We start from the raw sequence: 12,022 nt of genomic DNA, 5'->3' as shown, positions 1-12,022 counted from the left end.
AAATGTCCATCTTGTTTTGACTGAACTATGCTTCTCTCTCTCTCCTCTCTCTGTTTCCACTCCATCTGTTATGAAATGTATTTGGAGCAGAGGGAGTGTACCAAAGGGTAATTTACTGAACCATCTGACTGGAAACCCCCACTTAAGCCTTTTTAGGAATCCTTTACAAGGAAAGAAATACAGAAAGGAGAAAAAAGAGAAAGCATTCATTTTCTAAAGGAAAAATGAAAGGTTGTCTCTGCTTATAATTCTCTTTTAGCAAAGTAGATAAGCTGGTTATAATTACTGCCTGTTCTCCCCTAATAGCCAGGGCCCTTATTGTTACTTTCTTATTATCAGGCTTCTTTCCACCCTCACTCAGACCTGATTCCTTCTCCTCACCCTATTTAACACTTCTGTTCTCTGAAGAGTCATCAGTGTTCAGCAGCCTGTCGATTTAGTCATATAGTTTACGTATTCAAACTAAATTGTAAATAAAGATTGTGAACCTAATGAGTACTTAACTTGCCAATATTGGGGTAGAGTTTGTATGTGAGTGCTGATGTGAGGAGGGGCAGATGGCCTTGAGTACATGTCTGTTCTTACAACTAGACAAAGGTCCAGGAGCAGCCTGACGAGTCTCTGAAATTAAGCCACGTTAAGTAAAGAGGCAACAGTAATCCTGCCATAACAAAAATTACCTACAAGGAAGAGGGGCCAACATGTAGAAAAGGCTTTTCTAAGGCAGGGTCAAAACAAGGTACATGTATATATGTGTGCATGTGTCTCCATATGTGGGTAAACATATGCATGTGCTGTAAGCTCCTACATGCAGGAATAAAAGAAATATTAACCTAAAGGCTTTCCAGTTATCATCTGGAATGTTGAGAATTACTGATCAAGGACCAGGATTATAAGAACTACATAATTGCTCCATGTCTGTTATTTTTGTTTTCTACAAAGGTTACCAGTGAACCTCTAAATTAAACCAAAAGGACCCAAGGCTTATCTTTAAGAGCAACAAGAGGTGAAACTGGGCATTATGGTCCAATCTATTTCCGGGGGAGAAGAAGAATGGGTCTCAGCCAATAGAGTAGTAGGAACAGCTACTAAAGGTATAAAAAACAAGATAAGAGACTTTCTGCATAGAATATGGTCTGGGTTTGAAAGGGATCTTTAGCCATCAAAGACTTATGTGATTGCCTGAAAATACCACCACCTTCCACCTTACTTAATTTTACAGGGTAGATAAAACAAGGAAAATCTTTCAACCTGTATTTTTATATACATTTGTGATATATTATATATGCTAAAGGAAACCCTTTAGTACCATTTGGCTCCGTAAAACCTAATTGATGCTTAGAGAATCAAAAGGATCACAAGCCTGTCAAGAATCTAATGGAGTCTATGGTTCTCTTCACAGAAAAATGCATATACAAGTTTTATATAGAATTTCAGTGAGTTTGTGGATGCCTGGTTAAGGTATCTCTCTGCCTAGGGAGATGTAGTGGTCTTATATAATAGACTGTTGGGGTTTCAAATGAGCAATCCTCATAGGAAGCAGGACCTCATGGATTCCCCAGAATCCACCCAGCACCTCTCAATACCTTTGGATAGTAGATATTATCTCCATTGATATTTATTCCCTTTCTGATAATGATCTCCAATTCAGATTCAATAGTATTGTCCAAGTGCCTTCTATCCTGAGCAAATTACAAACAGAATTAATTAACAAGAAATTAATTAATGAGAAAATTTCATGAAGAATTAATTGATATTCCTCTCCAAGGACAATTATGGTCCATGAGATCCCTGATATCCAAAGATATCTCCAGTCCATACATTTCATCTATCACTATTTTCTGGTTTTGTTCTGTTTTGTTTTGCTTGAAGTTTGCCAGTACAGGAATTGAACTGTGGACCTTGGTGTTATCAGCGCCACGCTCTAACCAACAGAGCTAACTGGCCAGCCCCATCTATCACTATTTTCTTTCATTCATGACTCTAAACACTGATGTTTTCTTTTAGAAATTTTTTCTTAAGTGAGTTTTCATTACTTTCTTTATGACTATCATCATATTTTGAATCCAATGCACACAAAAGACATTTCATCAGGTTTAATGCTGTCTCTTTCAGTAATATGGAAATGATATCAGAACAGTTTCCCAGAATTTGCACAATCATTCCCAACTCATCTTCTCCCCCATTTTTAAGACAAGCATTAGCTAAGTGGTGGTTGTTGTTGTTGTTTTTAAATCACCATCACAGTTCTGCATTTGGTAGTGTTTTCACTTCCTCGTTTGGAGATTCCATCTCAGACCTTGACCTTTCATCTTCAGCAAGTGAAACTGCAGTCACTGGACCCACCCCCAGCCTTGATCTCTCTGTTGGAATCACAGTGACATTTTGATCAGGGGGAGGAGATCTGGAAGTTATATAGTTGAGAAAAGAAATGATCCCTAGGAGAAGAAAAGAATTTGAGGTCAGGTTCAATTGATGATGGTATTTTGGCTTTCAAAATTCGTACTCGTCCTCTAATAACCAGTTCAGAAGGCATCTTTTCAGTGAACCCTTCTCTCCCCCAGCAGAGTTACTTCACCCTCCTGTGCTCCCATTACACTACATTATCTCTCAGACTGATTAGGACAAAGCTTGAACCTCCTGGATTCAAATCATAGTTCCAGTATTTTCCGTGTGGTCTTGGGCAAGTTGCTCAACCTGTCCAGACTCATTTAATGATAGAAGAGGTTACTAATTCTAGGTTTTCAGATTCCAAAATCGATGGTTTCTTCACCTTACCATCCTGCATTTCCATGTGTAAATGTTCTAAATAGAAACAGTCAGTGCTTCTATTTCTCCTGAATTCTGTCTCTCTTTCCAGAAGTGATTTCCCTTTCCATCCTTCTAGCATAGGGCAGGGGATTGACTCACCGGCAAACATGTATAAGAAGTCACTCCACCAGTTAAAATGATAGGTCCATAGGAAATCTGACTCCATGACATCCCTAGTATGCCAGTGAACCTGTGCCATAAACAGGTTGAGGCAGGTGAGCAAGCAGGCGGCTAGGACCAGAAAGAAAGATGTCACAACCCATCAGCATCTTCAGTCTGCCTTGACCATCACCCCCGGCTCTTCTGCCTCCAGGGGCCATATGTATGGCAAGGATCAAAAGGATAAAAACTTGGGAGTTGACTGAGATGAGAGAGAGGAATGGACCTCTTCCCTGGTAGAGTCAGCTAAGGTGTGTTCTATACAATAAGATAGGGCAGATGGCTGGCAACTTAGTGTGATACTGAAGAAAAGCAAAGGGACAAGAAAAAGAGTGTGAATGCCCCACAAAGAAACTTTGTTGCCTTCACTGTTTTACCATGTGCTGTGGTTTGAATTACCCTTCAAATATCTTATTGAAACTTGATCCCCATTATAATAGTATTAAGAGGGTAGGAGATTTGACTATGGTATTTGAAAGGTGGGGCCTTTAAGAGGTGATAGGATCGTGAGGGCTATGCCCTCACGAGTGGATTAATTCATTAAAGGATTAATGGCTTAAAAGGATAGAGGATTAATGGGTGATTATAAGAGTAGACTGGTGGCTTTATAAGGAGAGGAATGGAACATGTGAGCATGCTTTTGCCCTCTTGCTATGTGATACTCTATTCCACCTTAGGACTCTGCAGAAAGTCCCCACCAGTAAGAAGACCCTCACAAGATGCACCCCCCTGACCTCAGACTTTCCAGCCTCCAAAATTGTAAGAAATAAATTCTGTTTCTTTATAAACTCAGTTGCAGATATATTGTTATAAGGAACAGAAGATTGACTAAGCCACCCTGCTAGTCTAGGTCTGTACCTGAGATGAAGCTGAGCATGGATACCGTCAGATCCAAGTTGGTGGTCATGCTTCCTGTTCTAGAGAAGCATGAGCTGAAGAGCCAGCTAAGGCCAATGAGTATGGTGAGGACAGAGATGAGGAAGAAGGCCCTGGAATATTGGAGATAATCTGCAAGAAGAAGAGGAAAGGAAAGGCTTGATTAGTCCAGTGAGGGATCTCCCCTTAAGAAAGCCAGACAGTCTTAGAGAAGGGAGTAGGGACAAAGGAGGATGAAGGAGAGCTTGCTACGTGGCATCCAGAGCATAAAGAAGGATCCTCTTTCCTAGCTCTTCATTGTTACTGGGAATTTCTTTATCATTGTTAAACTAAAGATAATATACAAATACTCTGGGTGCATTAACTTGGATGTTAATTAGCTTATAAGAGGTATGACTAATATCACCAAACAAAGGAAAACTTTTTCATGTTTCTAATTCTAATTCTAAAAATAATACATGTTCAATATAAGTATTGAAAAGACTACAAAGTACAATGAAACAGGAAGAAAATCAGCCACAATCCCGCTACCTAGAGGCAAACATTATTAGCATTTTATATTACAGTTGACCCTTGAATGGTGGCGGTTAGGGGCAACAACCCCCCATCCCACCCCATGCAGTCAAAACTCCATTATAACTTGACTCTCCAAAAACTTAATTACTTAACTACTACTTAAGTATGTCACATGTTTTCCCCCAGGTCACAGCCATGCTGCAGTGCTGCTCTGAGCCCTACACAGGGATGAGGAGGGGCACACCACATCCTTACTTAAATAGTTAAATATATTACTTAATTACTTAACTACCAATAGCTTACTAATAGCCTACTGTTAGGTAGGCTACTTAACTGTTTGGTTAGATATGTCGTGCATTCATGACATACCTAACCAAAAATTTTCCAGTATGTATATATAAAAAAAAACTACATATCATTGGACCCATGCACTTCAAACCCTGTTGTTCAAGTGTTTCCTGTATTTCTTTCTATTTTTTTTCCAACCCTCTGTGCACAGTGGATATAATGCTAGATATCACGTAGGTTTTTTCTTAACATTATATGGCATGATTTTTCCCAGGTACTTGTAAACATCATTTTATTTTATTTTTTGGTGGTATAATTAAAGCCTATAAATGCCATTTTAATGGCTACAAAATAGTCTATCATATTTACATACTTTGCTTAATGATTTACTCATTGTTGGATTTGGAATTTTTTTCTATTTGTTTTTTCTCTTAGAGATGTATCTGGCATATATAGGCCTTGTCAGCCTGTGACTTCAAAATGAAGTCACATTTATTTTCCTATATTGTAATGATTTCTAGCCCCAATTTACCAAATTGCAGGAATCTAACACCCCAAAAATGTCTCCCTTTTTTTTTTTTCTGAGAGTCCCTGAAGGTCCTATCTCACATTTGTCCAAGAAGAGATCTACTAAAGCTCTTTTGCTCCACTGTCCTTACCCAAGTGCCGCACTGCTCTTTCTTCCCTCATCTCTTGGCTCCAAGTCTCTGCTGTCTTTGGCTCTGCCCCTGGAGACTGGATGTTGGTAAGAGTGCAGGGGGTGAGGGAGCATGCTAAACCTTACTGTTTCCAATCATATCCCTACCATGGAATGGATCCTTTCCTTGACTTCCCCATCAACATTCTACTGAACATTTAAGACATAGAGGATAATTCACAATTCCAAGCAGATGTAGCTTTTCTGAAAATACCACAGACGCAGCACTATCATCAATATCCTTTATAGGGTGCCTCTCTGCCTAGCTTCTTTCCTGTAGCAGTGGCCAGCTCATCCCCACCACTGAAAGTTCTCTAAACACTTCTGTGCCTAAGAATCCAAGTTCAGCTTCCAAGTAAACCAGAGAGAAGAAATTATGTATGAAGTTTATGCCAGTCTAAGATCTGCCTCCTAAGTTTCATTTGGTCTCCAGAGCTTGCCACTTACTAATTATGATCAATAATAGTAATTCCCATTAAGAGTAGCCACACCCTTCCCCACAGAGGTGAGTTGCTCTGTGGCCCCAACAAGTTAGCCACATTAAAACATATAATTCAAGAGCAGTACATTTTCTGAAGACTAGGTCATTTAGAATGAGCACTATATGTAGCCAGCCAGAACCACCAGTCCAGATTGAGGATTAAGCTGTATAAAGCTAAGTGTGATAGGCATCTTTTGTGGTATTTAGCCCCAAATCACCCATGGGCCCTAGCAATCCTTGTTTATAGCCCTGGACCATTGCCTATAGCCCCCCCTGACTATAGCTAACTGGACCAACGAAGAGAACCTGACCCATGTTGGATCAATTTGATTCTTACAAGTATGCTTGGAAATTTGGATTTCCTCTTTTCCTTGCTTGAAATAAGGAGTAAAGCTAGACTAGGATATCATTTTGGGGGCACTTACACACTAATAAACAGGAAAAATTGAGCTGTAGAGATAAGACAAAGCAAAAACAAAGATGAATGACAGAGCAACTCTACAGAGACTGTGTGACTGGATGGCTTGATGTTCTTTGAGACTGCAGCCTCCTGTGGAACCCCCCAAGGACCAGCAAACTTCCTGCCCTTGAGAGCCTATGAGAGTCTTCTGAATCTTTATAAATAAGTTCACTCTTTAGCTTACACTAGTTTAAATGATTCTAATATTCAAAACACAAAGGAGCACTGTCTAAGATATCTTCTATCCAACTCTAGTCTAAGTTATAAAGTGCAGTGTCTCTTCTACCATGCGGGAAGACTAACTTCATACTCTTCTTAATCTTCTCTGTCTTAACTCCTCATCTCCAGAAAACTACATAAACAACTCCACAGGAACAACTAAAGATTTGCAGCACAGAAAAGTTTAACCTTGGCCGGCCCGGTGGCGCACTGCTACAGTGCACCGCTTGGGAGCGTGGTGGCGCTCCCGCCGAGGGTTCGGATCCCACATACAGACCGGTTCCCGCTCACTGGCTGAGCGAGGTGCGGGCGCAACACCGAGGGTTGCAATCCCGTTGCCGGTCCCGGTCCGGTACGGGCGTGACACTGAGGGTTGCGATCCGTTGCTGGACACGAAAAAAAAAAAAAAAGACAAAAAAAAAGTTTAACCTCAAAGTAACCAAGCCTACTAGTAATAATCATATACAACAAATTAGATAACCAAACCCTTCAGAGTCTGAAACATCTGCATTTGATTAACTTCATAGTTTTTTTTTTTTAATTCGTGTAACCAAAACAAAACAAAACAAAAAAACCCCAAAAGCAAAGTTTCCAAATCTGAATTTGAGCCTCTTGTAAGACCAAAACTGATTTCAGGGTTTTTTTGTTTGTTTGTTTTGTTTTTTGCTGGGAGGTGGCTGGCCATACAGGGATTAAACCCTGTACCTCGATGTGTTATCAGCACCATGTTCTAACCAACTGAGCTAACTAACCAGCCAGTGCTAATTTCAGCTTTCATAGGACAGTTTTTACAGCAGCTTACTCATTAAAGTTTCAGAAATCTTAGAATCTAACTTACAAAAATCCCTGCTTGTATGTTTCAGTGAAAAGCCTTGGGTCCAGAAATAGGAGTGCCCTAGATAAAAGGAACACCCATGTGTCACTCATGTGGGTTACCTGTATCCAAACATCTCTGAAGCTTTCCTTACTTTACTTTTACTTTTTCTTGCTTGCTTTGATGTGGACTTAGGTTGCAGGGATAGCAAGGCAAGCCTCTCACTTTACTGACAACAATGAAGCTAATACTTGGGAAGAGAGAGGATGTCACTTTCAATTTGCAGAGGAAGAATTCCAAAACATTTGAAAAACTTGGTAACATTCTTGCTTGTGTTCTCAGGATCAGCCCAATCAGTGATGCTGCACTTCAGGGTACCATTGAGCAGGAAGTAAAGTCTACCAAGACCGGAGAGGGCACTACCCAACCAGAAAACAGTAGTGTTTCTGCAGTATCCCCTCAGATCTCAGTGAAATGAGAACATCCACCACCATTAGGCAGTTTGTAACTGATGGACAAGATCTCCTTCTACTGTCTTGGAAATAAGACTTTGCCTGGGAGGTTTTGGAAAGTGAGAGGGGCAGGGCTATTAGCCGCCCCACACTTGTTAACTAAATAGGATTGGTTAACACTAGATGTTCTCCTCTAAAGCTGCTGACACAGTGGAAGGAAGTGGAGCAGAGGAGAGAAGCCAGCCATATTAAAGCTAAGCACCTGATACTCAGCTGTTCCAAAGAGATTTGGTGGTGGGACTCCCCTCACTGTACCCTAGGTCCTTCAGCAAAAATCAAAGCCAGGATAGGGAGGCAGTACTACAAAAAGATCTAGCCCCTTTAACTGTAAAGGAGCTGCCTCCTTAATGACTGATTAAGGTTAAATTGTTTTTCCTATGTTTGTTAAACACTAATAGCTCCTGTTTTGTGAATTGTCTGTTCAAAAGAATTTGTTTATTTGGGTCTTTATCTTTTAAAAAATAATTTGTATATCCTTTTAATATATTAAGACCATTAACCTTTGACTTTCATATTTGTTGCATATATTTTCTTCAGTTTTTCTTTTCAGTTGAAGATGCAGTTAAACTGTCTGCCTGCCTTTGATTTTAGTTTATTCCCATGATCCTGCTTTAGGATACTGCCCCTTAATACTGAATACCACAGTTCATGGCCAAATAACTGATGCTCCACCTCAGGGTTGAGCCTAGGTGCGCCTCTCCCCCAGCATCTGGGACCCCTGCTTATGTGAAAAGGAGAATAAATGCTTTATTCATGTCTATTTTCTTTCATAATACTTTGTGTAAATGTATGTCTGTGGGTGATGGGAAAACAGTGTAGTTATATCTTTCCTCTAAGTCTGGTCTAATTGAAAAACTCATGCATATGATATCTTCTAGTTCCAGAAGCTTATTTTCAAATATTTTGTATTGCATTTTCAGATTTATCTAAATTCACATAAAATTTGACATAAATAATTCACTCTACATAGCTGGCATTTATTATACCACATATCTAACGTACATTTAAGTTCTCTTCTGCTAGCGGAAGAATAAGCTGACCATGAAAATTAAATCTGATGGAAGTTGAAACACTTTGCTTTATCTCCCAGTTATGATCAGTCACTTCTATCTCTGCATGCCAAATTAAGATACCAATCACATTGCTTCACAGTAACACCTTATAAATGGCAAAAGATTTCTTCCCAGGAAATAAAGAGTATCAACTCATTATTTGGGACAGGAGACAACCTGGGGTAGGAGAGAGAAAGGGTACACTGAGGATACCACAGAAAAGGATGCCTACATTCACAACGTGGCTGAGATCCATCCTGGACTTGGAGAGGTGAGGGCCAAAACATCTTGGAAGAAAGATGAAGGGCCAATGTGGCAGAAATCTCTGGAAGTGTGGGGCCTGTGGCATTTAATTTAGTGGCACTCACAGGGTGGCTTGGGTGTGTGGCTCCAGCACAGCTCATGGTTGCATAAAGTCCAGAGTCCTGCGTAGAGCTCAAGGCCATTCTTGATCACCAGGAACTGCACCCAGTTCAGTGGGGACATGCAGATCAGCATTAGGAGGCTAAAACCACAGAGGCTGCCACAGAACATTCGGATGTAGGTGTGTGTCTGATCCACATGCTGCTGCCGCCTCTGGGGTGGCATTGAGGCACTCGGATGTTTGTTGGTGGGGAGGGTAGGCTACAAGGATGAGGGAAATATTGCCTACCCAAAAAGATAACCCCTGATCCCCAGCGTCTTTTACTCTTCTCTGCCTCAAGTATCCCCATATGGGTTTGATTTGTAGATATCTTTCCCTACTCCTTGTAGAAAAAACAAAATTTTCAGGGTGATCTTGTCTTTGTCTTTAGGAGGCACTGTCTAGCCCCACCTCTAAGTAAGTCCTCTTCCTCCCATCTGACCTACGATTAGGTGCCTCCTTACCCTTTGGTATTTCCGGTTCCCCTTCACTTTGGGAACCTCAGGACTGTGGAAGGTCAAGACTAATTGTTCCCTCCTCTCCATCTTGGCAGCCAGTTCACTTTCTAACTGCCACGGAATTTGTCTTGACATCTCACACATGCTGGCAGAACCACCAGGGCTAGGACCCATTTCACAGATCCTGTTTCTGTCTCATATTCTCAGTCTGTTCAGATCAGGAAGAAATCATCACATTTTACACATATACATGTATGTGTGATGCTCCCCACCCTCCCATCTCCAACTCCTCCCACCTCCTTTATTAAATAAGTCCACAAATACACTGTCAGCAGTTGCTGTGTGTCAGACTTTGTGCTAGGTCCTGGGACGTAAAGATGAATAAGACACAGTTCCCCCATAGCAAATAAAAAAGCGTAACTCAGATGTCTCCAGGACTCAGTTGCTTGTAGCTATAATTTAAGGTTATGTGTACATATCAGTAGCCAGGAGCCTGGAGTTCATGCTTTTGCCCCAACTCTAAGCAGAAGTCCCCAGGTATGTCTCAATAGGCTCATGAACCAGTCTGTCAGTCATAGTCTCTCATGTGGCATCCATCCTTTTTTTCCTTTCTTGCTCTGCTTCCCTCTTTTCAATGCTTTCTACTCGTGAAGCCATTTAAGGGTGCTACCTTACTGTCACTGCCACTGCTAACTGGGCCCCCTGAGGAAATGTCAGTATCCATAGCCCAGGAGGCTACAAGTCAATGTGCTACAAGTTATCAAAAAAAGATACTGCAGCAGTGCCAGGTTCTACGTGGAAGTAAGGAGAATAGCCTTTCCTGGTTCCACAAGCCAGCACAGCTTGTGTCCAGAGTATTTCAGTTTCCTTTTCAAACAACTCTCTCAGCATCTGATCCTAATTCCTCCCCTCCCAAGGACTCCAAGTCAATCTAAGATGTGGTACAGATGCCATCCTGTTCTATGGCATGAATATTGATTCAAATAAATACTCTGCCAGATTACCACCTCTTGTTTTCTACAAACAGATAAACTTTGATTCCTAAATTCCTGGCTTAATCAGGATGTTCTACCCCACTTTTCTTCTAGCGTACCCCACTTTTCTTCTTCCCATCCACCACAACCTGTTGAAACCCATTATTTATTTCAGTTGTGGTAATTACTGACAGAACCTTGTACGTGTCCATGCTTTAGCACATAGTCTTCCTCCTGCCCAAGTGTTATTTGACTCTCTGTCTCCCAGTGCTTAGCTCAAGGCCTAGAAGAATAGTATTTAATGTTGAATAAGTGGGTGAACAATATATTTTTATACGAAGTACAACAAAGTACAAGAGGTTGATACAGAAGACAAAATGATTAACATTGTCAGAGGAAAATTAGGGAAGGTTTACTGGAAGAGGTGTCTTAGCTGGGTTTTAAAAGAATTTTCCAGGCAGTTAAGGAGGAAGGGCATTTGAAGCAAAGAGAATAGTGTGTCCCAAGGCAGGAAGCCACGAACAGTATGAGGTTCTCAGGGCACTAGTAGCAGCATGGTTCTACTAAGTATAAAATAAAAAATAAGGGTTGAGGGTTGTAGATATAGGGAAGAACTAGATCACAAAGAGTCTTTTATGTCATGCTATGCAATTACAGTATGGATTATTAGTTGCTGGAGTCCTCTTGCCATACTGGTATGATTACAAGAAAGACTTTTCAATCTAAGCAAACTGGCTTGTACAGCATAACGGTTAGATATATACGTAAGGCTAGAGAGCTAGATGCAGGATTTAAATAGGCAGGCCCGAATTTCAATCTTGGTTCCAAGACTGACTTAGTTCCAAAACCTACTGGCTAGGTTCCTTTTGGAAGTTTCCTTAACCTCACTGAACCTCAGTTTACTCATCTCTAAACCTGGGATAATAATAATTCCTGCCTCATAGAATTATTATAAAGATCAAATGAGACAATGTACATAAAGCTCATAGCACAGTGCCTTAATAAGTGCTCAACAAACACTACCTTTTACTGATAGATATTGATATTATTGATAAATATGTTAGCTATATTGAGCACTTAGTAAGTGCTCAGAATATACTACCTATTATTATTTTTTAAACTGTCTTTCCAAGTTTGCTTGAGTATGGTCTTGGCACAGACCACCCTGTGATAGATAAAACACTAACGTTAATGGAAAGGATATGTCACCCCTCGCCCCTTCATTACTGGCACTGAACAAGCATATCACCAAAGAGATGATATTGATGTAATCTGGGGAATCAGGTCATTTTGTGAACACCG

The 12,022-nt window shown here is 40.6% G+C and overlaps 1 protein-coding gene across 1 annotated transcript; it reads right to left on the bottom strand.

Annotated features, from left to right (window-relative positions):
- Positions 1-2,241: 2,241 nt before the first annotated feature.
- On the bottom strand, positions 2,242-9,833 carry TMEM202 (transmembrane protein 202). The gene is made up of 5 exons (XM_008579414.1): positions 9,753-9,833; positions 9,254-9,509; positions 3,829-3,978; positions 2,911-3,042; positions 2,242-2,438 (listed from the first exon to the last, which is right to left on the bottom strand). The coding sequence occupies exons 1-5, from the start codon at positions 9,831-9,833 to the stop codon at positions 2,242-2,244; spliced, it is 816 nt and encodes a 271-aa protein (XP_008577636.1).
- Between the last annotated feature and the right edge of the window lie 2,189 nt (positions 9,834-12,022).

This window comes from Galeopterus variegatus, unplaced genomic scaffold, assembly GCF_000696425.1.
Source record: "Galeopterus variegatus unplaced genomic scaffold, G_variegatus-3.0.2 Scaffold1877, whole genome shotgun sequence".
Taxonomy (NCBI): Eukaryota; Metazoa; Chordata; class Mammalia; order Dermoptera; family Cynocephalidae; genus Galeopterus; species Galeopterus variegatus.
Note: the sequence above shows the minus strand (reverse complement) of the source record. Positions and strands in the feature narration are given on the sequence as shown.

What these genes read in the sequence shown, in the direction of transcription:
- TMEM202 (XM_008579414.1), bottom strand. Translation starts at nt 9,833, where the DNA reads ATGGAGAGGAGGGAACAATTAGTCTTGACCTTCCACAGTCCTGAGGTT. An exon ending in CCACACACCCAAGCCACCCT is followed by an intron (nt 3,979 to 9,253) that starts GTGAGTGCCACT and finishes TTCTTCTTGCAG; the next exon opens with ATTATCTCCAATATTCCAGG. An exon ending in CATGCTCAGCTTCATCTCAG is followed by an intron (nt 3,043 to 3,828) that starts GTACAGACCTAG and finishes TTCTGGTCCTAG; the next exon opens with CCGCCTGCTTGCTCACCTGC.